Source organism: Melitaea cinxia, chromosome 1 (assembly GCF_905220565.1).
Source record: "Melitaea cinxia chromosome 1, ilMelCinx1.1, whole genome shotgun sequence".
In the NCBI taxonomy this organism is placed as follows: domain Eukaryota; kingdom Metazoa; phylum Arthropoda; class Insecta; order Lepidoptera; family Nymphalidae; genus Melitaea; species Melitaea cinxia.
In genome coordinates this window covers 8,060,075-8,085,986 of record NC_059394.1, presented here as the reverse complement: position 1 = coordinate 8,085,986, position 25,912 = coordinate 8,060,075, and the positions used below count along the sequence as shown (strand labels likewise).

Genomic DNA, 25,912 nt, shown 5'->3' with positions numbered 1-25,912 from the left:
AATCAATGCTGTGCCGCCGCGTTGATGCAACGGTCACAGCACCGATTTGTGGCTGTTGCGCTGGCGGTAGCGGGTTCGATCCCCGCACATGACAAACATTTGTATTGGCCATACAGATGTTTGTCGTGGTCTGGGTGTTTGTGCACTCCTTGTGGGTCTCCTCACCGTGCCTCACAGAGCATATTAAGTTGTCGGTCCCGGTTATTATCATAAATATCTGATAGCGATCGTTACCCATAGTAGGGTACATATCCGCAACCGGCATTAGAGTAGCGTGGTGAAACTCTAATCCTTCTCCAACATGGAGGAATAAGAGGCCCGCAGTGGGATGTTACTGTCGGAATGCGTGCGTGTGCGTGAGTGCAAATTGATTCATCTGACAAATATAGTAAAGCTAAATGTTAAAGTTAAATATAAGTTTATCATATTCTTATCTATTGAGTACCGTTATACATCAGATAGATTTATCAGAAACCGTTGATACATGCCACACATAATAAGAATTTAACAATAACTTGCTAAAAACTTCGTTTTACTTCTATGGATAATTCGACCACAAATGTACGAGTAGGAATGTAGACACGTAGCTACTCTTTTATTGTTATTATCAAAAAATATGAAAATTTTCAATAACTTTTTAAGAACATAGATTTTTTTTTTAAGTGCGAATCTAAACTATCTCAATCCATAAACGAACCTCTCTTGATTTTTTACATTTTACATTTTTTATTTAGGAAATTTAGTATTTTAGAAAATAACAAATACCGTAAAAAAAAACAAAAAAAAATAATAATAATTCAAACTATTAAGTGAAATAAAAAACGTGTTTTTATTTATTTTTGTCGACAGTATAAAATTACATAAATAATTTTAAAAAAAGTTTGCTAGTAATATTTTAGTTTTACAAACGTCATATTATACAATCGTGTGACTGATATTACGTCACTTCCGTTATATATTTTTCTTACGGTTTTAGTATCACATTTTTTTTAAGTTCGGTCGCCCAGCGAAATGTCAAGCCTCCCGTAAGGAACTTCGTTCCAAAAAATGCAATCTGTAGTCAGGTTGAGTGAGGTATTTGTTGTAAGTATTCACTGTAATAGAAATAGACACAATCTTTTCAGTAAGATATAAGCATTTTATCTATAGTTTGCATTACATTTACAGGTACATAATTATATGTATATACCTGAAGTCTTATGTGCCTAGGCTATAATATAAACACTAATGGTCTAATGTTTGTCCTCGTTTAAAAAAGTATTGAACAGCTACAAGCCAAGAAGTAAATAGAAATAAATTAGGTATAGTTTACAAAAAATGTGACAATTTTAGCTAAGACAATATGACAATACATTTACATTTCTTTACTTACGCATTTCTGTAATTCTGTATACTAATAATATGAAGAAAATGTTTGCGTTACTATTTATAATACGGAGAATTTATTTTTTGCTTATGTTCGATTCACTCAAAACAACTGGACCGATACAAACAATTTATTAACTGTTACAAAACCTTACCTATGGCATTTTTTATTGTAATTACCTACATGTAGTTAAAATATATTTTTACTGATATAAAACTACATTTGTATTTTAAGGTTGTAGATGGTCTTTTTTAACAACAATTAGAAGTAATATAATTACACTAGAAAACACGACTCTGCGCTACCCATAGCATTCAAATCATTGCGGCCGCAGCCGCTGTAACGTTTCTAGTTAATAGTAGAATTTTTAAATTTTACTATTCTGGTTAGACTGTTAAAATCATCTGAATTATTTCGATGACGGCTATTACATGGAATTATAGACATCATATCCTTTGCAAAGACATCAACGACCTGTAATTTGCCTAGATTTCACGCGAAGACGCGTTGGCGCAGCGGTCACAAGTGACTGTTACGCTGGCGGTCACGGGTTCGATCCCCCTCACGACAGACATTTGTAAGTATTGGCCATATAGAACATCTATCATGTCTATGTCATGTATCATGTCTAGTCATGGTGTGAGCGTTTATGTTTGTGTATTAATGTGTGTTTCCGGACCCCCGATACAGGAGTAAATGCTACTGAGGGCCGTTGAGTGTGAATAGTTTATTTATTTATTTATTAGAATGTCAATATTTATTCAATGTGAATATTTCTCCACAAAAGTTCAACAAACTCTGTTTAACAGCTTTACTGAAAAACAAAAGGGATTATCTGATTATTACTTATTACACAGTAACAGTACAGTTACGCGTGAAGTAGGTAATTAAAACGTTCTGTATAGGAACCGTGACGATGAAAATGGCTCTGAAGTTGAGAAGGTGACACGTGGCTGGGCATCGAGTTCAAACCTGAGCACGATCGATCAACCCAAAAAGGACGCCTTCTCCACAGGTATTTATTTAGTAATATTACACGATTAGTTTTCAACGAAACATATATTTAAGTATATTACTTTGTAGAAAATTCACAGTTTTTTTTTTTTGATGAAAGTAATGAACGAACAGTTGAATCAGGATGGGTTGGTATGGAATAATATTCTAATACGGGTAGGAAAATATTCAATAACTAAGCAAAAGCTTCCACTGTTGTGTAAAGGGATGGAGAAATAGGTTGATCTAACTTCAACAGCGACAGACTAATGTAACGCACAGTACCATGTTATAAGCACTTACCAAAATTTTATCTTATTAAAGTTTTATAATAACTTAATTATTTTTAAATCTGTTTTTAAATTTTGAATTAAAACTTTCGAATTTTCTTTGTTAACCCCAAATTTATTTGGTGCCGCGGAATATGATTTTTTAAATGTTTATGGTTTTCTCAGGGTTTAACAAAACCAGCACATCGTGGACGTCGACGCCTGACTTGGGGGCCAACGAAACTGACACCAGCACTGCAGTAACAGTCAGTTTAAAGTTACCTAAACGAAGAAACACGGGGCCCTTACCTTCTATAGACACCGGTCAAAGTAATATAGGTATTATTTTTAAGTTCTGTTGCTATTATAAACAACAGAATAATTTAAATAAGAACTTAGCAACTACTTAGCGATTTTTTGAGATTTCATTAACTAAATGCCTAAAATATACAATGTATAATGTTAAATTCATACATTTTTATGCCTTAAAAATAAAATTAACGTTATTGCGAGTTAATGCTAAGAAACATTTTTTAGGGCCTGTTTTAACAGTTGTGGATGACACTATTTGACGGATGACAAATACCAACACAAATAAAAGCTTTTGGTGTAATATTCTTTTTACCATCGAATTCAATCATTCGTTTCATTTCATCGAAAATAAAAATAAAAATAGCCTATAGCCTTCCTTGATGAAATGGGCTATCTAACACTGAAATTTTTTGAAACTTGGGACTATTGGTCCAGTTTGAACGCGCTAATCTCAGGATCTATTTTTCAAACAAACAAACAAACTCTTCAGCTTTATAATATTAGTATAGATTTCTATACGCAAATATGAATCTTGAACTTGTACTTTATTAATTAAAGTTAAACAATTCCTAATGGCTTATTCTATCTCCTGCTGTTAAAGTCTAATGGTAACTTATTTACAAGATAAACTTTATCCACAACAGATAAACAGGCCCTAAGGAATTCAAAACTCATTTACAGAGAGGAGTAGATGATGTTCGTATATTACTAACTAGATGTGCACTGCGATTTCACCCACTTTAATTTAAGAAAAAAGAAGTACTAAAATATTATATACCCTATAGCTTTCGTCTATATTTGGGCTATCTAACACTGAAAAAATTCAAATCGAACCAGTAGTTCCTGAGATTAGCGCGTTAAAGCGAACAAACGAACAAACTCTTCAGCTTTGTGATATTAGTATATATACTGCAAGTTAAGACAAGAACCCACGTTGCATCATTTTCAATCGCTTGATATGTTTTAAAATATATCTTGTGCTCGAATATTGAGGAGAACAGAATGAGGAAACTTGCATTTACCACATTTAGCACTAATACTTACATGACACCAACAATTATCAGGCTATTCATCATCATCATCATCATCATCATCATTTTTGCCGACCACTGCTGGACATAGACCTCCACAAGTTTGTACCAAAAATGGCACGAACTCATGTGTGTTGCCCATAGCCACCACACTGGGCAGGCGAGTTGGTGACCGTGGGGCAGGCTTTGTCACATCAAAGACACTGCCCACCTTCGGCCTGTGTATTTTAAAGCCAGCAGTTGGATGGTTATGCCGCACTCAGTCGGCTTTATAAGTTGATATCATCATCATCGTCATCATCATCATCATCATCATCATCATCATCATCATTTCAGCCTATCACAGTCCACTGCTGGACATAGGCCACTAAAAGTTCAAGCCAAAAATAGCGTGAACTCATGTGTTTTGCCCATAGTCACCACGCTGGGCAGGTGGGTTGGTGACCGCAGGGCTGGCTTTGTCGAACCGAAGACGCTGCTGCCCGTCTTCGGCCTGTGTATTTCAAAGCCAGCAGTTGGATGGTTATCCCGCCACTGGTCGGCTTTTTAAGTTCCAAGGTGGTAGTGGAACTTTGTTATCCCTTAGTCGCCTCTTACGACATCCACGGGAAGAAAGGGGGTGACTGTATTCTTTAATGCCTTAGCTACACAGCCAGGCTATTATCAAATGCAAAAAAGAAAGGCGTAGCGAAAATTAATCTAACTCTTGTAATACTAAATAGAAGGAGATGTAGGCATTTACACAATATTCTGACAATTGGCTGGTTCTTTTACGATACGATTCAGTCTGTAACATCCTACTGTTGGGTATAAGCCTTTCTCCATGTAGGAGATTGATAATACAGTACATTACAAAAATAATAATGTAATTTTTCATATTCAGAAACTGTCACAGTGCGTCGACCATCACCATCTCCTCCGCCATCGACAACCACGGCTCAGATCACGATCAACAAAAATGACTCACTCGCTGAGCGAGTACGAAAGGTATAAACAACTGTCAGAATCAATGTTTTATCACAAGAACTTTGACCTTGTCCTAAAAACCTTTATAAAATGCTAAAAAAACAGTAATATCTTTATATTAGCTAAAATATTAGTTACAATCTAAGAGGTAAATAAAGTTAGTTACATTCAGCGTCAATTTAATTTTATAACAGTTTCTTCGAAATCGAAACAAAATGTTTTGAACTGAACCTAAGTGGGTCATCTTGATGTTTAAACGGCTTTCAACTCAATATGTTTCGTTCTGATGCCCAAAATAACCAAAGGTCGCCGACAAACTTTCAGCTTGCTATCTCGAACTTTGAGACAGTTAAATCAATCAAGGAAATGATCCAATTTTATTGAATCTAGTTATTGTTGGTTAAAACAATGTTTTAAATGTTAGGTGAATGGTAGAAAAACCCTCATACTTAAAAAAATAAAACTTGTGATAATATAATTTATAAAATTTTTATATGCTACATACATGTATATATTTTTAGATGCAACTTATGAAAGCACAAAATAGTTTTGATAAAGAATCCAGTGTCGAAAAAGAAAGAGAGAAGCGTAGTAACTCCAGAAGTAAAGAAGAAGAGAAAATAAGTCGACAAAAAGACGATCGTGTCGTTAGAGAAGATGTTAACTTTTTAATACAGGTATACTTAACATTTTTAGCTAAATATTATTGAGTTTTGTGTCATTAAGAGTGTACCTCAAATTGCTTATTTTCCAGGTTCCATAGTTTTTTTAGGGCTCAACCGATTTTCATTGAACACATAATTTTATAATGTTCCCGTGATGCGCTTTCATTTGAGACCCCACTAGATTATATTTGCAGACATTCGGTTATTCTTCCCCACTTTCACCCCCCACAAATTTTAAACGACTCAACCGATTTTCATCAAACATATCTAAAAACACTCGCCCGTAACTCACCTTTCATACAAAAAAAAAACTAAATTGAAATCGCTTCATCCTGTTGCGAGCTACGGATCCACAGACAGACAGGCAGACAGACAAACAGACACGTCAAACTTATAACACCCCTCTTTTTGCGTCGGAGGTTAAAAAGCATTTATTTTAATATTACAAACAGAAAATCTAATTTTATTTATTAGTATAGATAATATGCAAACATAGTGAAAGCAATTATTGTTTGTTATATATATTTAGAAATAGCTCTAGTTAATGTTTAATATTTTTTTTAATGAACAGGTAAAAAGTTCTCGAAATAGTTCAATTTCCAAACCTCCAATACGCGGTGGTCCATCGCGTGATAAGGAAGATGAGTCTGATGATGAAGCAAGTACAGTTGGCACCGTCACCACAGACACGGAAACGACACTTATTGATCCAAATATAAAGGATTATCAAGTAAGCGATTTACTTGAAATTTCGAATTAATTATTCTTCATTACCAAATTACTAAAAAAAAAAATTGGCAGTTATAGACTGTCAATAGAGGTCAAAACTTGGAACTTTAGTATTAAAATTTAAAATTTTATAATGTTTGAATTAAAATTATGTGTATAATGTTGCACAATGTCAGGCATGTCGGTGACGCGAACCCACAAGATTTCACCCATCCAAAAAGTGTAACGCGCGAAGCACGCGGCTGCTGCGCGTGCGCCAGTCATGAGCATGTCAGTGACGCGAACCCATAAGATTTTTCGCTACCAAAAACTGACCAACGCGTTAAAGAAATTTTCAGTTCAATAATTTTTCGTTTCAGGACCAAATAGAAAGCTTAAAGCAGGAAGTAGATATTCTTAAGAAACGTTGTGAACGTGTTGAAAAAGAAAAAAGTGATATTTTGCTTCGAAGGTTAGCTAATATCGATACGGCAAATAAATATACCAGTGGTCGCACGTCAGAAGTACTCAAATTACAGCAAAAAGTAAACGAACTTACTTCCCAAAACGAAGATTTGAAAGATGAAAAGAAACATCTGTCTTTACGAATTAAAGAGATGGAAGTGGATATCGAAGTAAGCATGTATAAAATTCGAAATGTTTTTTTTTTATATTCAATATTTTCTAACGGAATATTTTTATTATGTAGTCTCGTCCGTCAATAGAAGCACAAACGCGCCAAATAGAACAACTGAGATCAAAGTTACTGGCGGCAGAAACTCTTTGTGAAGAACTAATGGATGAAAATGAAGACATGAAAAAAGAATTAAGAGATCTTGAGGAAGAAATTGAAGAAATGCAAGACAATTTTAGGTAAGTGTGTAATTTAGTTTGTGTCATTATAAAAAAGTATATGTTATAACTAAACATTATATACAATGGATTGTTATAGAGAGGATCAAGCAGACGAATACTCCTCGTTAAGAAGAGAATTGGAACAGACTATAAAAAACTGTAGAGTTTTATCTTTCAAGTTAAAAAAGACTGAACGCAAAAATGAGCAACTTGAACAGGAGAAAGCTGATCAAGAAAAGAAACTTTTGGAAGTGAGAATTTTTGTACTTTGTTGACTAACTAAGAAGCTTCCTTAGAGTTTTGAGCATAAATACGGTCATTTTGTTTGTTAAAATATTGCTAAATTGTAAAAGTTTTCTCACCCGTAATATAAAAATTTTGTGACCTCCCTATGCGTACCACTTAAGTAGTTGTTTTGATTTTACCACCCCTATCCTTTTTTAAATTATGAGTTAAAAAATTACCAGGGCGTCTCTTATAGGCTGCAAGTCCTAAGTCATCTTTTAAAATACGCGACATGGTTCTAGGTGCTATCTCCCGAGATAAAATCTTTCGCTTTCGTACAGGATTTCTTCGAATTCTTTCCCTTACTGCTTTGATCGCCTTCTTCGTACGAACACTACGTGGACGGCCAGATCTTTTTCTTTCACAAATATATGAGTTTTCATTGTACGTCTCAATAGCCCGGTACACAAACATTTGACTAATCCCAAGCGTATGTTTGCGCGTTTACCGCTAAAAAATCACCCTACGTCATTCCTCTCAAATTTAAAGGCACTCCCCTAACCGTCTTGGCCAGTATTGGAATACTTGGCGTCGACATATCGAGCAATGTGCAATTTCGTGGTCATCTGGAGGGAAAGGTTAAACTAGCCTCGAAGAAACTTGGAGGGCTCAGCTCAGTAGGGCGAAGCAATATTTCATGCCTTCCCACAGCCTACACTCATATAAGGCGCAGATCCCGCCCCCCATGGAATACTGCTGGGGGCTGTGGGCTTACCTGTGGGCTGGGGCGCCCCAGTACCAGCTCCTTCCATTTTACCGTGCTCAACGCCGAGAGGCTCGAATCGTCTGCGACAAGATTCTCTCCGATCGCCTCGATTCTTTGGCGCTGCGTAGAGATTTTAATAATTATCACAAAATATTTTACAACATATTATTTTCGCGTAAATGAGAAAACACAATGGACAAGCATGTAAAAATTACGGATTCCAAATTCAAATATTTTGTTTATTTTTAATTGTATTAGTATTTATGGCCAGACTATGTAGGTACTTATATAATACATGTTGGGAGTTGCTAAGCATGTCTCTTAAAACACTGATGGACAAAGTAACTACCAATGATATGTATAATGTGTTTTATGTATATAGTTATTTATATACAAATTTAGTTAGCAACGTTGGACTTATCTCTAGAAGAGATCTGTTCCATCCAACCTGTGATAGTGAGAGCTAATGTTACACAGCAGGCTAAGAAAGTGCAGTAATGTAGATAATAAACAGATTCTTGAAAATAAAAAGCTAATTAAATAATATTCATAATATCATACATTGAATGCATACATGTATGTGAAATGTATAGAAATATATACGAGTACAATAGTATATATATATATATATATATATATATATATATATATATATATATATACAGGGTGTCCCAAAAAGTAGTGATAAGCGGAATTCCAGAGATAGGGCACCCCTTGGGGTATCCGAATCACCCCTATGTATGTTCAGCGATTTTGCATAGTTTTCGAGTTATGAATTTTTTTATATGTTTTTGAGAATTTTCCACCTGAACAAATTAAAAAATTTCTAAAAAAAAAAATTGAATACTTTTTAGAATTTTTGTTTTTGTATCTAAATAGTCATGAGCTGTAGCTTCCCGTTTAAAAGATTCAGCTTCTTAACTTTGATGGAAATTGTGAAAATCTAAGTATAAAGTGAAAATTTTACGTTTTGAGAACTATGACTTCAATTTTCAACTTAGAATTAAAAATCTAAACAGGCAATTTTATGGTTTCTAATTAGGCTTAAAAACTTCTCCAAAGTCTCAGCTTTCATAATCATAAATAAAAAGTTGTACTTAATGGGGCTACTTTTGCTAAAATTTGCCTTCAAAGACATCAAGGTGGAAAATTCTTAAAATTACCAATTTGAATAAAAAAAATTTTTTTGCTCAATTTATTATTCCTTTAAGGTTAAATAGTTTTGTCGGCGTTCTAGCTGGGTCATACGTATAGGATTCTTGCGGAGGAAAATGATAAATCCGTAGATTGAGTGATATGGTTCCAAAACGATGGTGCTCCATGCCACTTTGCAAGAATAGTCAGACAACATTTAACAGAAAGATTTAGAGACAGATGGATCGGCCGTGGAGGGCCCATTGCATGGCCGCCGCGGTCCCCAGACTTGAATCCAATCGATTTCTTTGTCTGGGGATATTATAAAGAAATAGTTTACGCTAAAAACATTAGCAACGTAGCGGAGTTAAGACGAAAATTGAGACAGGCAGAAGAAACAATTAAAAACAACAGAATAGCATTCGTAAGAGTTAATTAGTCTGTTAAACTCAAAGAAAACTTTTTAAGACGATGTAGAACATGTATCGAGCACGAAGGTCGACATATTGAAAACTTTTTATAATAAATAATATTAAGACGATTACTTTTCGTTTTATTAATTAAACCTAAATAACCTCCAAATGTTTATTAAATCTTCGATCTTAGTTTTCTTACAATCTTTTGGTTGGTTAACAGACTAATAACCTAACTACTTAACTAACTAGACTAATTAACTCTTACGAATGCTATTCTGTTGTTTTTAATTGTTTCTTCTGCCTGTCTCAGTTTTCGTCTTAACTCCGCTACGTTGCTAATGTTTTTAGCGTAAACTATTTCTTTATAATATCCCCAGACAAAGAAATCGATTGGATTCAAGTCTGGGGACCGCGGTGGCCATGCAATGGGCCCTCCACGGCCGATCCATCTGTCTCTAAATCTTTCTGTTAAATGTTGTCTGACTATTCTTGCAAAGTGGCATGAGGCACCATCGTTTTGGAACCATATCACTCAATCTACGGATTTATCATTTTCCTCCGCAAGAATCCTATACGTATGACCCAGCTAGAGCGCCGACAAAACTATTTAACCTTAAAGGAATAATAAATTGAGCAAAAAAATTTTTTTTATTCTAATTGGTAATTTTAAGAATTTTCCACCTTGATGTCTTTGAAGGCAAATTTTAGCAAAAGTAGCCGCATTAAGTACAACTTTTTATTTATGATTATGAAAGCTGAGACTTTGGAGAAGTTTTTAAGCCTAATTAGAAACCATAAAATTGCCTGTTTAGATTTTTAATTCTAAGTTGAAAATTGAAGTCATAGTTCTCAAAACGTAAAATTTTCACTTTATACTTAGATTTTCACAATTTCCATCAAAGTTAAGAAGCTGAATCTTTTAAACGGGAAGCTACAGCTCATGACTATTTAGATACAAAAACAAAAATTCTAAAAAGTATTCAATTTTTTTTTTTAGAAATTTTTTAATTTGTTCAGGTGGAAAATTCTCAAAAACATATAAAAAAATTCATAACTCGTAAACTATGCAAAATCGCTGAACATACATAGGGGTGATTCGGATACCCCAAGGGGTGCCCTATCTCTGGAATTCCGCTTATCACTACTTTTTGGGACACCCTATATATATTTATATATATACACTATTGTACTATTTATTTACGGTTATATAGTACCTGAGTTGAATATGGCCACCTTAAGGTTGTTATCCTTTTTTTATAATAACAAAGCTAAAACTTCCAAGTTTTAGCATTTTTTCATGAAGAGTGGCTAATTATCTTTATAATAAAGGCATAAATATACAAAGACAATAAACGATAAATAATATTTTAAACAGTTTAAAAAAAAAAAAATAGAAATTGGCCATGTTTCCGACGGGGTAGGTTAATATGCCCATATATGTGGAAATATTTGTGTATTTACTTGTTTAAAAACCACTATTCAGTAACTGCAATAAAAATGACTATTATATTTTAATGGTGTTTATTTAAAAGGAGGTTTTTGTACGACATTCATTACAAATAAAAAACAATATTTAACAAGTAATATAAATTTGAAAATATCAACAATGAGATCGAAATCAACAATGATATTCAAACGATAAGATAGAAAATCAACATTAAATTTATTTAAAAAATTAATTTAAAAAAGAAAACGTAACGTTTGCGATCCTTCATAGATAAATGCGTTCATACAAATTTGTCAGTATCTTCTTTTGTTAACCCAACGCAGTCTTCGTGAACATACGTTTTACTTAAAAAGCATAGTCTCATGTCTGCTACTCTATCCTCATTGCAAACGTAACAATACCAAATCTTTAGATTTTTTTAAAATGTCTTTTAACTTTTTGGTGAGAAACCTTAGAAGTTACTGCTTAACTCTTGTTCATATTAGCAGAATATTGTTTTCTTTTTTGGGAAGAAACTTTAGATGATCCTGGTTCATTATTTTTCTTCTCTGTAAACATTGATTTTGTACCTCCTGTTTCAGACTATTAATAGCTTTTGCCCTTGGTGTAGTTTTTAGGCTTGACATTTTCTCCGGAGTTTTTAAAGTTTCACAAAATGATGAATATGACTCATTAAATGTTGTGTAACAAAGTTTCTGTAAATATGGCCAAACGCGGGCCATATTTACAGTCATACAAATTTTTTGCTTTTATATTAACAAATAAAAACACGCAATGGGTTTATAAATAAACAAAGAAATATTAAATTACAATCGTCACACAATATAGTAATGTGAATAGCAACGATTTTTATTAGAAAAGTATCGAAACACAAGACAATACTTACTGAATGTTTTTAAAACCTTAAAAGCATGTTTCATAATAATGGACGCAGGATGACCAGTGAGTGCGCGAGAGGGGTGACAAATACGCTGTACATGCGACCTCAGATTAATAAACAAAAGGCAGATGGAGCGCGCCGAACATGCGAGTGAAGCCACCAAAGCGAATACAAAATCAAAAGCGAATACAAAGTCGCAGCAGTGCTAAAGATAGCGTTGTATTGTTTAAACGTCTCGAGTGATTCATTATTTTTGCCAAAAAATGCCGTCTTGTGTTATTAAACATTGTAAAAGTTGTTTCTTTTGTTTATTAATCTGAGCATGCGACATTAGCGACAAATTATGATCACTTTGAGGTTATTACAAAGTTTTGTGTTTTAAATAATGGCATGTGGCCATAATTTCCGGCTGGCCATATTCGACCCAGGTACTTACACATAAATATTACATATTTATTTACATAAAATACACATACAATATACATATTATACATAAGATAATGACATGAAAATTAAAATATTCAGGAACCGAATTGATTATGTTATTCTTCTATGATATTTGGATAATAACTCGTCTTGAACCAGCTATAAGTATATAAAAATTATAATACACTTCATTTTTTTTTTCGTATCGAAATATGAATATATCAACTGACTATATGTGTCAATAGATAGTAGGAGGTGCAGAGGGTCTTCAGCGCGAGAATCGTATTAAAGAACTGGAAAAGGAAGTCGCGCGTTCAAACGAAGTGGCTCTGCGCCTGCAGCGGGAGTTGGCCGAAGCTAACGCCAAGTTGGCCACCGCTTCCGGTGCACCTCCCGCCAATGTTAAGAAAGCTCCACTTACAGAAGGCGTAAGAATCAATTTTGAATTTTTATTGTGCTCGTTTTTTTTAACTACTCGACAAACAAGTATACGGCTCACCTGATTGAAAGCGATTACTGTAGCTTAAAGACATCTGCAACTTCAGAAGTATCGTGAGCGCGTTGCCAACCCTATCCCCAATCCCGTAAGAAACTCTGGTCACCTTACTCACCACAGAAACACAACACTGCTTTAAAACAGTAGGTATTGTTTAGTTGTCTAGATCTTCTGTATAGTTGTCTCTTTATTAATATTTACATAAATTTGAACAATTTGATAAAACAGAGCTTAGCTGTATGGCTACGGCATTAAAAAATATAGCTACTCCCTCTCTTCCCGTGGGTGTGTAAAATAAAATAAAATTGTTTAAGCTTAATATATATAAATCACGTTATTTGTCCGCGATAGACTCCTGAACTACTAAACCGATTTTAATCAAATTTGCACACCGTGTGCAGTTTGATCAAAACTTGAAAGATAGGCTTTATTTTATTTTGATATGTGTAATTATTACATTTAGAAAAAAAACAAGGCGATACGAAGTTTGCCAGATCAGCTAGTTGATTATATTTTTTAAGACATAAGTTACTCGTATGAGATAATAGTTTTTTTTTAATGAAATATATATTGATGTTATAATCGCATAAACTTCACACTCACACCCAAAGGAATATTATAAAGTATATCCAGCCAGATCGAATCGTCCTGAGGAATAATAAATATAGATCTCTTTCAGCAACACAATTCGAAAATTTAATACACTCAAGTCAGGCTGTCGTTAAAACTTCGTTTAAAAATTGTTTTTACTGAAAAAGACTATTAAAACGCACTTTTCATCTAAGCTTATACTACTGCATAAAAATCAACCAATAAAACAAGTATTATTTAACTTTACTTAAACTGGGTTATTTAATGTATTAATAAATAAATAATGAATTTCATACGTATAAATTAATAACTTGAAACTTACTTATTTAATTCGTTATTATTATTTATTTATGTAATTTAATTTGTGCTGTGTGGCTACGGCACTAAAGAATTTAGCCACCCCCTCTCTTCCCGCGGGTGTCGTAAGAGGCGACTAAGGGATAACAAGGTTCCACTACTACCTTGGAACTGATAATGCCGACCGATGGCGGGATAACCATCCAACTGCTGGTTTTTAAGTACACAGGCTGAAGACGGGCAGCAGTGTCTTCGGAGCGACAAAGCCAGCCCTGTGGTCACCAACCCGCGTGCCCAGCGTGGTGACTATGGGCAAAACACATGAGTTCACGCCATTTTTGGCGCGAACTTGTGGAGGCCTATGTCCAGCAGTGGACTACAATAGGCTGAAATGATGATGATGATAAAATAGAAAATTTTGACGCATTTAACATTTTTCTATGTTTCTTAATACTATCACAATACAACTACTTGGCAAAGAACATATAAAAATTCGAATAGGAAACTACTTGTATTCGTTTAAAAAGTTTTTTACAATACAGGTAATATTAAAGATTCTTGTTTCATACAAAGTAATATTTTTTTTCTTTTTATGATCCAACAGAAAGTATCACGATCTTCGCTAACGCGAGGAGGCAGCCAGGAAGATTCTGCACAATTGCTGAGAGATTTGCAAGATTCATTGGAACGTGAGGCAGATTTGAGAGAACAATTACGCAATGCCGAGGAAGAGGTACAACAATTCTATAACTTATAGATAACGCTAACGAATTTTATGCCTAATTCCTTAGGAATATTTATTAGCACATTCGTAATTTAAAGAGTGCTGTACCCATAGTCATTTTTATTGATATGATGACATTCTAGAAGTGTTACAAAAAACTAACTCGTTTTTTACTATTCATTTCTATTTTTATATTCTATCCGAACACATTAACTATCTGCTTTAAGCTTATACTCGAACTAAAATTAGAGGGTTATATTGTAAAAATACTTTGTTTATAAAAAGTAAATAATAATTTCAGTAATTGTTATTAGAAAGCAAAATAAGTACTAAAAATCTGTCTATAATGAAAATTCTAAACTATTTAAATGTAAAACTATTTAGTATAATTTATGGAAACTAATGAACTACTTTGTTAATTACGCTAAATAATAATTGCATCTAATAGAATAGCCAACTGGCTCTTCTCCAACTTTTATTGAATCAACAAGTTGAACATGATTATTCTCTGTCTATATGTCTCTAAATAAGTCTATTTATTTATCTTTAAAACGCAACAGTTCTTCTTCACTTGCCTATAACAAAATTGTAAGACAAGCTTTTAATATTATCTTTAAACAGGCTAGTCGATATCGTCGACGCTTCGGAGACAAAGAGATACCTCCACCGTCAAAAGTTCCATCGCCATCACTGCCTCATCTTACTTCTAATCTTGCTGCCAATGACCATTCAAATGAATTTATTCAACGAATCATAGAAATGCAATACAACTTAGAAAATAAATTATCTTCATTAGACATAAGTCAATTGTCCATTGGCATTAATCAAATAACTCAGTCGCCCCATGATGTTGTCGCCACCTATTCGGAAGGTTGTCAAACGGAGCCTGTAATGTATCACGATGTAGCGAATGATACTAAGAAAATTACGTTAGACTCGTGCTTACAAACAGATACACAAACATCAGATATGTATAGTCAAACTGATAGCGCTTATCGTAAAAATAAAAATATTCAGACAGCTTGCATTAAAGCAGACTCTTATTCTCAAACGAATAAAATAAAAATCATTGATGCTTGCATACAAACAGTTGAAAAACTAGTTAATGGTAAATGTTTTCAAGTAAGCAATATGAAATTAGAACAAATGCCAAGCAAAAATGTAATGTCTAATGATAAAAGTACAATAACCGATATACATGAAGAAAATTACTTTGTTGACCCAAAGGCTAACCAAACTTTAAATAAAAAAATTTCGAGAGAAAAATCTGACAGCCCTCCCCTTTCTTCCGATAAATCAACATCAAGTCCCACAAACAGTATTCAATTTCCTTTTGCATTATTCAATCCATTGGCAGCAAGGGTACCTATTGTAGGTATATATTTTACAATTTTAATCAAATTAATTTACGTATAAATAACCATATCCCTGTCACTTTAGCATAATATAGGTATATGATATTTTTACCATTAGTTAATAATCTACTAACGAATATTTTCAGGCAAATAACTTGCGTAAAACTGCATCCAGATACGAGGACGACAATGAGTCCTTACTTCTACAGCTGAAGAAAATGGCTACCAAAGCCAGAAGTACGTCCAATTACAATTGCAAATTCTCAGTTTGTGTACTCCCGAACCCCAATTTACTCTTTATATCACTCTACCTAACACCAAATCATCTCCATTATTTTGTCCCGTAACTCGCCTCGAGGTAACCCGTTACCTTTTCTTTTGGACCTGCCACCTTTCAACGTTGTTGCTAACACGCTTTGCCTTTAGGGACTTTCTATTAGTCTCCGTAGACAATACGACCGATCCCGCGTATCTTTCGGAGGTAGCCATTTTCTCCAGTTCAGCTTGATACCTGACAATAAAATGGAGTTTTGAGTGTACTCACAAATATAATCATTTAATAAACTAAAGTTTCTAAACTTTACGCATATTTAATAATAACCTCGGCATTGCACTATACTAATATATATATATTTTTTTGTTGCTTGTATATAATTTAATTTTTTTTATTGAGTAATTAATATATTTACAGCTACAGGTCGCAAGCTCTCGCCTTCACCGCCTACAAATAGACTTGCCATTGAAGCTCCTAATGAAAAAGATGAAGGTATATCAGATGAAGAGGATCCAGCAGAGCTGAGAATATTATTAGAACTGAACGAACAGGTAATAAATTTACACATTTACATTGGAATAAATTTTACACGAACTATATAAAATAATAGATTTTTAAACAATAATATATGCACGTCTTTAATACCTAGGAAGCTGCTGTTTTACGTAAAAAAGTAGAAGATTTGGAACAGGATCGGGATTCTTTAACGAAGCAAGTGAAAGAATTGACAGATAAAATATCAAAAACTAAACCTAATACCACTTCAACGGTAACCTTGCGCAGAACTACGCCGAAAAGTAATTTAGCGGAAGAAAAGGTTAAGGTAAACAAGGAATATTCTATTTCGTTGCTTTTATTATTAACTATATAAATAAATAGTTCACATGATATAACATCGCTATTTTGTTCCTTTAATTATTTATTTATTTATTTATTTATTTACTCTTTCGCACAACAATACAAGGTTTTAACAATATGGTATAAGAAAATGGAAGTTGTTTAAGTTACAACAGGCGGCCTTATCGCTAATACAGCGATCTCTTCCAGGCAACCTTTAGGCAGAGGACTAACATTTAAATATTTGTTTTTGTTCAAATTGACATAAATGAAAAAAAAACCTTTTACAAAAATAGTTTCAATGGGATTATTTTCTTATGATATTCAAAATAAAGATAAGTTTGTTAACAAATTAATAAACCGAAAGTGAATATAGACTTTAAAAAATAATAAAAATATTTAACAGAAGCCTTTAACAGTCCACTGGTAGACATAGGCCTCCCCAAATGTTCGCCTATCCATCCGGTCCTGCGCCGTCTGAATCCAGCGGCTTCCCGCTGTCTTCTTAAAATTATAAAAAATTATATAAACTAAACTTTGTTTATAGGTTCTTGAAGACGAAATAGCTGAATTGAGAAAAAAACTTATAGAAAAGGAAAGAGACTGCGAAAGATTACACGCCGAACTTAGTCTTACTCAAAAAAAACCAAAAGCATCGTTGATAAAGAGCAAGTAGGTAAAACTGTACATGGATCAGGCATAGAAGAGTCATTTTTCACTAATTTTAAATGCACAGATGCGGCACAAAAACTTAACAATTTCAGGTATAATAATCAATCTTGTTCTTTAAGGTCTTTAGATGCAACGTGCGATCAACAAAACGTGGATTTAAAACGACAACTTCAAGTTATAGAACAAGAAGCAAATGTTTTAAGAGCTAAAACACAGGCGCTAGAAGCTGACAATGAAAAATTACAAACTGAGAATAAAAAACTTCAGGTAATATTGATTAAGTAATCGCAATTTGTACCCGTAACTTTTGACAGAAAAAGCTACGTTAAGCTACATGGGGGGTGGGAGGGGTCTAAGAAGGGCTAAAATATGACCACGTGCTTTATGGACGCTCCCTTACTTAAGCTTATTGACTAGAAGGTCATGGTTTGGCTAAGGTACCCGCAACGAGTTGCTAGCAGCCGTTGATTTGATCCCTGTTCATTGTAACTTACGTATAGACGACAAACCTCTGGATCCGTAAAGTACTTACTTCAAAAACATAGTAATTTATCGAAAAACTATTTTATAAATTCCAATGTTTATGCACTAAAGTTTTAACACATAATAGTTATTTGTTTGTTATTCATATTTTATTCAAGTCTAATATATTATAATTTACGTTTAAAATAAAAACTTTTTGACAAAAAATTAAACCGCCAAAAAAACTGATAAGCAAAAAAATATTAAACCATTTTAATTTAACCTTAATAACTAACTTCTTAAAGTAATTAAACTATATCTAAGTACATATTTTTATAAATAGTTGAGTTTTTAATTAACCTTATTAACTAAGTTCTAAAACTAATGTAAGTATAGCTAAGTAATTTTGAGTCGGCGCCAAACAAGCTGTGTAATTGAATAATTACGTAAAGCGTATAAATATTTAAAAAACAGGCTTTATATACCAACATGGGTAGACCTATTAAAAATGCTGCTCGAATGAGAAAAAGATATTTAGAAGAATCTAGAATAAATTTCCTACCCTTGGGGTTGGATTTTTATTTTCAAATGTATATAGGACCAGCTTCGGGGTTATACTCTTTCCAATAAAAAAAAAAGAATTATCAAAATCGAACTAATCTGTAAAAAGTTATGCGTGGTCATACATAAAAAAAATATACGCGTCGACTTGAGAACCTCCTCCGTTTTTTTGTCGCTTAATTACTTTTTATTTAATATTTTCTTTACTGTACTCATATTTTAGTTACTGAAAAATGCAAAAAGTTTAAAAACAGAAAAAAGTTTAGATCAAAATGTAACTAAAATAAGTCAACTAGAAAACGACCTTAAAGAAGCCCTAGCAAAAATAAGTGAATACGAAAACAATAAAGACGAAAAAACCGAAAAGAAAGTTCGATTCGGTGAATCTAAAAAAGAAGCAGATGCTCTAAAGCAAAAACAGGACGAACTGGATAAATTAAAGCTCAACTTCAGCAAGGTAATGTACCGTTGGTAAAAAAAAACATTATACCGGCCCGGTACTGTGTGGCTACGGTACTAAAGGATTGGAACATTGGAACTTAAAAAGCCGACCGGTGGCGGGATAACCATCCAACTGCTAGCTTTGAAATACACAGGCCGAAGACGGACAGCAGCGTCTTCGATGCGACAAAGCCAGCACTGCGGTCACTAACTCGCCTGCCCAGCGTGGTGACTATGAGCAAAACACATGAGTTCACGCTATTTTTGGCGTAAACTTATGGAGGCCTATGTCCAGCAGTGGACTGTGATAGGCTGTAATGATGATGATGAGATGTTAAAATAACAAGTTCTATAAAAACTTCCATACCTAAACTTATTAATTTAATTTTAATATTAAGGTTGAAAAAGAAAAACTTAAAATACAAGCTGTGTTAAAGGAATTAAAAGAAGATGCACTTAAATCTTTCAAACCAAGAACACCGAAAAAAGTTACGGATATAACAACTAAATTACAAATGAAAAAAATGGTGGAAGAACTAGAAAACGAAATCGGTAAAAATTGTTATTTATTTACATATTGATATGTTTACAAACAGTTCTTGTAGTAGATTCACGTTTTTTTAAACTCATAAAAATAATATATTATATTTGTAGGAGAAATGTATGTCATAATGAAAAATTCCGGGCTTTCATCTAAAGAATTAACTCTTAAAAGTCAAGCAGAAAAAGACATAGAAAATGTAAAATCAAAATTGAATAAAACTGAAACTGAGTTCATAAATGAAAAGAACCGATTACAGAGTGAAATTTCAAAACTCAAAGATTTAAATACTAAATTGGAGTCCGAAAATAAGTCATTTATTAGCAAGTTAAAGGCTTTAGAGACAGATGGCAATAACGCAGTTACTGAATGTAAAACACTAAAAGAAGAGAAGAAAAATCTGGAAACTCAAATCGCTAAACTAAATTCTGATATAAGTAAGTTAATTCATAAAAAGTAATAAAGTTTTCCGTAGAAAAATTTTAGTATATGTTTTTGTTATAGTACATAAAGATTTTGTTTCACAATATTAATAAAATAATCCTACACGTTTCAGAGAAAAACAGTTCCCAGCAGACTGCCATGGCGGATTGCATGAAAAAAATTGAAGACCTTAAAAAAGAAATGGAAACTAAAGACAAGGAAATTGATAAATTAAAGAAGCAAGTGGAAGCCATTAACAAATTAGAACAAGATAAAAATAAACTACTAAAAGAGGTACGTAATAGATATACGTGTACCTATTACATTATCCTTAAACATACCGGCAACATAAATATCTTAGTTGCTATGTTGTAATACGTATATTTCTATTATTCTCGTTGCAGGTTGCAGATAAAACTAAAAAGATAAACGAATTGGAGAAAAAGTTAAAAGAAGCTGAAGATAAATGTAAGAAAACAGAAAAATTATTAGCTACTCGCAAGGATCGGGTTGCAAAGTTGGAAAAAGAGGTAGTTTAACGTTATATTTATTTATTGACAAAACATTTTATACTAAGCACACAAGTTCATTTAGAACACTAGTCATTATGTTTAGTTCATTTAATTATTTTTATGTTAGCTATCCGAAGAAAAAGAACAAAACGAAGCGCTGACGAATTCAAAAAGACGGATTTCTATTGATCTTACAACTGAAAAAGATGACCTTCAAGCTAAACTTTTTAAAGCCGAAAGCAAAATCATAACTTTAGAAACAGATATGAAAGATTTGAAATCAGAATATGAAAATAAAATAACTCACTTGGAGGCCTCCATAGCTGCAAAAGATAATCATATAAAGCAGCTGGTATTTCCAATCTACCGATTTTGAAACATAGCATGAATATATCCCTAATTTTATTATGCCATTTTATTAGAATTAGAATTTCGTTTTGTTTTTAATCAGTGCTAGGTTTTGTTTTATTCCTGTGCATGACCTCTTTGAACCGTAGCAATAAGCGAGTAGCGTAAGATTATGATGTATCGTTTGTTTTTGTGTTTACTTAAACTATTATTTATTTAAGTATATTTGTAATTTTTTGCGTTTTAAAATATTAGTATATATTCTTATAATTGCCTTAATCACCACCATATATATTCTTATAATTGCCTTAGCCACCTTAATCAGGGAATTTAATATAATAATAATTGTAGGAAGATGCACTACGTGAAACCTCGACTCAGAAGTATGATGAAGCAATTTCATCAGTTGAGATGGCTCAACTTAAGGAAAAGTATGAGAAAGTCACTCAGGAAATTACGGAAAAAGAAGAAGATTTGGCAACATACAGAAATAAACTACAAAAGACTGAAAAGGAACTATCAACATTGCAAACGGAAGTAACATCGTTAAAGTCTGATGTTAACAAATTTGAAAATGAAAAAAAAGACTTAGAAAATAAGTTAAAAGCAGAGAAAAAGGAAGCTACATATTGGGAACAAAAAGCATCGGAGCTTGATACGGATTTGCAGGTAAACCGATTTTTCGTTTCGTAAAAAATATATTTAGTTCTAGAGTACTACTTAGACTTTAGTAGTACCTAGTAAAGTACTTTTCATATAGCTACAGTCAATTTATTTCATTATAGGCGGAGAGAAAGAAATTTGAACGTATCCGTGTTAATCACGACAAAGATATTAAAAATAAAGAAGTCGAATTATCAACCCTTAAAGGAAAATTAAAAGTTTTAGAGCAAACTTCTGGAGCTGGTGCTAAACGAATATCAGAACTCAAACAAGAACACGAAGAAGCAGTAAAAAGTATATACCTACAGCCTGCCATATTATTTAATTAAGGTAAATATTTTATTTTATGGTAACTAATTGTTAATTTTCAATATTACAGAATTAGAACATTCATTAGCGGTTGAAAAAGCAGAGTACGAAGAGTTGACAGGTAAATACGAATTACTAGAGGAAGAACATGTCGTTACGAAAGCGAGACTTACTGTTGATAAAGAAAAAGCACAGAGGTAAGAATATTTTTTTATCTCTTAAATTTTATTTAACTGATTTCCCAAAATTTAATTATTATTTTCTTCAGTGAACTTCTAATAGCACAAAAGGAATTAGACGCAGTATTGGCTGAAATGAAAGCGTTACAAGATAGCTACGGCAGCCAGACGGTCAACTGGAACAAAGAAAAGACTGAGCTTCAGGCACGTTACAAATGTTATCACTTCAGAACTTTCTAACAATATACTCTTTTATGTCTATGGAAGTTTCTCTTTTCTAACAAGAGTTTCAATAATGTCTTGGAGATTTAAAAATATGAATATAATACAAAAATTTAAACAACTTTCTGATAGCAATTTGGTTTCCACGTTATTTAGTTAGTTTTAAAATATAGCACATATTTTTAACTAAAAAAAATTGAGGCCATAGCTATTACTAACATAAAGAACATTTAGACGGCAGTTGTTCAAAAATTTAAGGCTTCTAAATATAGTCTAATTTCAAACTTTTTTTATTATTAAATATCAATAGAGAGAAATAGCGTCCTTGCAAGAGCGCTTGTGCGGCGGCGGTTGGGAAGTGGAACGTGCAAGGCTCACGGCTCGTCTGGAACAACAAGAAAAAGATCTTCGCGCCGCTAAAGAAGCCCATGACATGCTTTCTCATCATCACGAAGTTGCCAAAAAAGAAGTAAGTCAAGTAATCAAAAATTCTTGAACGAATTCTACACTGAAATAATAAAAACTGTATTTTTTAATCTTAAAATAAATGTTGTTACAAATTTACAAGTACATTAGATGCATAGTGTGCGAATCCAAGTCAGGATTAGATTAATTTTAAATTTAGATAATTCCAAAATTAACTATTACTCAATACCAGAATAAACTATTTTATTATTTATAAAATAATGCTGTTAATATAGTAGAAAAGTCATTGTAAAATCTATATGTATCTTTTGATCACGCTTTTCAGTTGGAAGACGCTCGAAAAAAACTTGAAGATTATGAAAAAGTAACGAATGTTCAAAGGACGTTGAAATCTGATAATGCTGAACTAGAACGTGAACTGGCGTCGCTCAACACTCGACTTGAACAAGCTGACAAAGCGAGGAAGAATGAAGTAGCAGAAATAAAAAAGCGATATGAAGCACAAATGAATACGATGCGAGATGAGCTCAAGTCATTACACAATCAAGTGTCGCGATTTAGACGAGAACGCGACAATTACAAACAAATGCTAGATGTGGCACAAAAGTCAGTGACAGATATGAAAAATGGCGATAAAAGAGCAACTCGCAATTCAATATCAAGCACTGATGAGGTAAAGATTTTTTTTTAATTTGTTTATTTAATATGCACAAATTAACTTTAAAACAGACACATATTTTGTTTTTTTTTATAAGCCTAGCTACCAATGCGCACTAAAGTACTAAGTATATTTATGTATATAGCCGATATAATAACGTTACTTTTCCTTTCAGGAGGAATATCGAAACAAAGTTGCAATACTAGAACAGCAATTGGCGTGCACTGAAGATGAGCTTTGCGAAGCGCGCCTTCTGGCCTCAAAGCTTAACACGGAACTTGTCAGCGAGCGCTCCTCGGCAGAAGTCCGTTTCGCTGAGATGCAATCGCGATTAAATGAAGTTAGTAACTAATTATATTTATTAATTTTAAGTTACACCAACATATATTTCCAATTAAAAGCTGTTCGGGCACCTACTTTTTTAACTTTTACAAGCAAAAGGAAAATGTAACAAGTGATAATTCTAATAAACTCAGCTAGTCTCGTACTTCTCTTATACACATTCAGATAAGATTAAACATTTTTTTCATGTCTTATAGAGTGAGTTTTTGCCGCCCGCGGCCCACCTATAATTTATCGCCCCATTTTTTATTCTTTTTTTTAACTCTAAAAATTGTGCTGATTATTAATTGAAAAAATTGTGCTGATTTTGCCGCCCCATTTCATGCGCCGCCCATGGCCTTGGCATATCTATAATATAAAAATGAGTCGCTGAATGTGTTGCTAAGCGCAAAACAAGAGAACGGTTGGACCGATTTCGTTAATTCTTTTTTTAAAATATTCCTTGAAGTACGAGGATGGTTCTTACGGAGAGAAAAATTCAAAAAAAAATTTAAATTTTCTGAAAAAGTCTAAAAACAACACTTTTCTATACTCCCAAACAAAAGATTTGTGATAATACTTAAAAGTGACTGTTAGGCGATACGAAGTTCGCCGGGTCAGCTAGTAATATATATATATAATTATGGTCTTAGAAACATAAAAGATATATCCTAATAATTCTACAAAATTTTACACATCGGTAAGAGCTTTATTTCCGATTAAACACAAGACATTAATTACGATTACAAGAACAAAATGAACACTTAGTAGTAAAAGTAATCGTGTTTCCCGGCCGCAGTACGAGGAGGAGCGGCTGCTGTCGTCGGGGCGCGCGCGCGTGGCGGGGCTGGCGACGCGCATGGAGCTGGCGTGGCACAAGGAGCGCGACGAGCAGCAGCGCCTGCTGCACGAGACCTCCACGCTGGCGCGCGACCTGCGCCAGACGCTCTTCGAGGTATGCGTTGCTCGAACCACCAGAAGCTTGTTTTGACATTCACGCACGGTTGTCTGTTCCTACAGTAAGCGACTTAATGTGTTATAGGTAATAGCCGACTGATATAGGGATTAGCTACAATTATTTTACACTCAGACTCGGGGCAGGAATCGAACCCAAAACCCCCTAGCAGAAAGCAGGGTCATTGCACACTGCGCCAACGGACTAGTCGAGATTTTATTAAATATACCCTCGCTATAATTACCTACCTCGCGACGCTGACACCCTTCGAGGTACCCACTCCTCGAAGAATCAATCTCGGTCTTTTGCTTGTTTTTTTTATTTTTTTAAGGTACATACATCGTACCATTGGAGTAGCTTGACTCGTTTTATAGCAAATATATAAACTAGAAGTTTTGGATTATTTATACTAATATAATCCAAATATAATGATTTTTTAAATTTCTTTCACGCTGGAAGATCATATCGCACCTTTAATAAAACAAAGATGTAACTCAAAATTTGTGGATTTGGAGATTTTACAATAAAACCCGTCTTCGTCGCGTAATGAATAGTTAGACTTCGACTCCGGCGTTTTAACTATAAGATACAGAGAGATACGCGACTGTTGCTCTCTTTTCTATCAACTGGAACTGACAAGTCAGTTCTTATAAAGTGGCGTGATTCAGAGATGCACCGGCAGTGAGCGGAGATTGAAGTGCTGCCTTTTGAGTAACATCAAATAATTCGATATTGGATTAAAAGGGATTTAAAATAAAAAGATGATTTTTGTTATACTTCATTCTCTCAGAAAACGCATTTGATAATGATGTGTAACATTTGGATTTACTTCGGTTTTGTTTTAAAAATTGACAAATTTTACAAAGTTAACGCCTAACACTTCAGTTTTATATTGAAATATATGCCTTAGTTGTTGGAGTAATTGGTTAAGTATCACTTTATTGTAATAAATAAGGCTATTTATAAAAGTCACTTTTGTTTACTTCTTTTTATTATTTAGAATGACGAAAGATAAGTAAAAACTTTCAACATTAATTCCCTTTTCGTGTAAAAGTTAAGAATAACTTGTAACTGTTGTGCTTATTTGTATAGGTTTTGAAAATGGTCTTAGAGCTCACAATTTTTTTTAAGTTTAATACCACATTCAGAAACTGAACACCACAATGAAGAGTTACAGCGTATCGAG

General features: G+C 33.4%; 1 protein-coding gene and 1 long non-coding RNA gene across 2 annotated transcripts in view; one reads left to right on the top strand and one right to left on the bottom strand.

Annotated features, from left to right (window-relative positions):
- Positions 1-25,912, top strand: part of LOC123656160 (myosin-3) — a 41,993-nt gene that overhangs the window by 3,721 nt on the left and 12,360 nt on the right. The window contains exons 2-30 of the mRNA XM_045591869.1: positions 2,272-2,381; positions 2,815-2,967; positions 4,855-4,958; positions 5,459-5,614; positions 6,174-6,332; positions 6,691-6,945; positions 7,020-7,183; positions 7,263-7,416; positions 12,705-12,887; positions 14,448-14,576; positions 16,069-16,159; positions 16,614-16,747; positions 16,846-17,019; positions 17,581-17,705; positions 17,825-17,972; positions 18,952-19,185; positions 19,568-19,721; positions 19,824-20,147; positions 20,267-20,427; positions 20,538-20,663; positions 20,773-20,997; positions 21,345-21,662; positions 21,779-21,950; positions 22,036-22,162; positions 22,234-22,348; positions 22,677-22,835; positions 23,118-23,465; positions 23,626-23,790; positions 24,571-24,726. Coding sequence (XP_045447825.1) covers positions 2,272-2,381; positions 2,815-2,967; positions 4,855-4,958; positions 5,459-5,614; positions 6,174-6,332; positions 6,691-6,945; positions 7,020-7,183; positions 7,263-7,416; positions 12,705-12,887; positions 14,448-14,576; positions 16,069-16,159; positions 16,614-16,747; positions 16,846-17,019; positions 17,581-17,705; positions 17,825-17,972; positions 18,952-19,185; positions 19,568-19,721; positions 19,824-20,147; positions 20,267-20,427; positions 20,538-20,663; positions 20,773-20,997; positions 21,345-21,662; positions 21,779-21,950; positions 22,036-22,162; positions 22,234-22,348; positions 22,677-22,835; positions 23,118-23,465; positions 23,626-23,790; positions 24,571-24,726 — 5,023 coding nt within the window. The remainder of the gene's footprint in view (positions 1-2,271; positions 2,382-2,814; positions 2,968-4,854; positions 4,959-5,458; positions 5,615-6,173; positions 6,333-6,690; positions 6,946-7,019; positions 7,184-7,262; positions 7,417-12,704; positions 12,888-14,447; positions 14,577-16,068; positions 16,160-16,613; positions 16,748-16,845; positions 17,020-17,580; positions 17,706-17,824; positions 17,973-18,951; positions 19,186-19,567; positions 19,722-19,823; positions 20,148-20,266; positions 20,428-20,537; positions 20,664-20,772; positions 20,998-21,344; positions 21,663-21,778; positions 21,951-22,035; positions 22,163-22,233; positions 22,349-22,676; positions 22,836-23,117; positions 23,466-23,625; positions 23,791-24,570; positions 24,727-25,912) is intronic.
- On the bottom strand, positions 1,045-12,290 carry LOC123656210. Its single transcript, XR_006743498.1, has 3 exons — positions 12,138-12,290; positions 8,100-8,102; positions 1,045-1,054 (listed from the first exon to the last, which is right to left on the bottom strand). It is a non-coding gene; the product is annotated as an uncharacterized LOC123656210 (long non-coding RNA).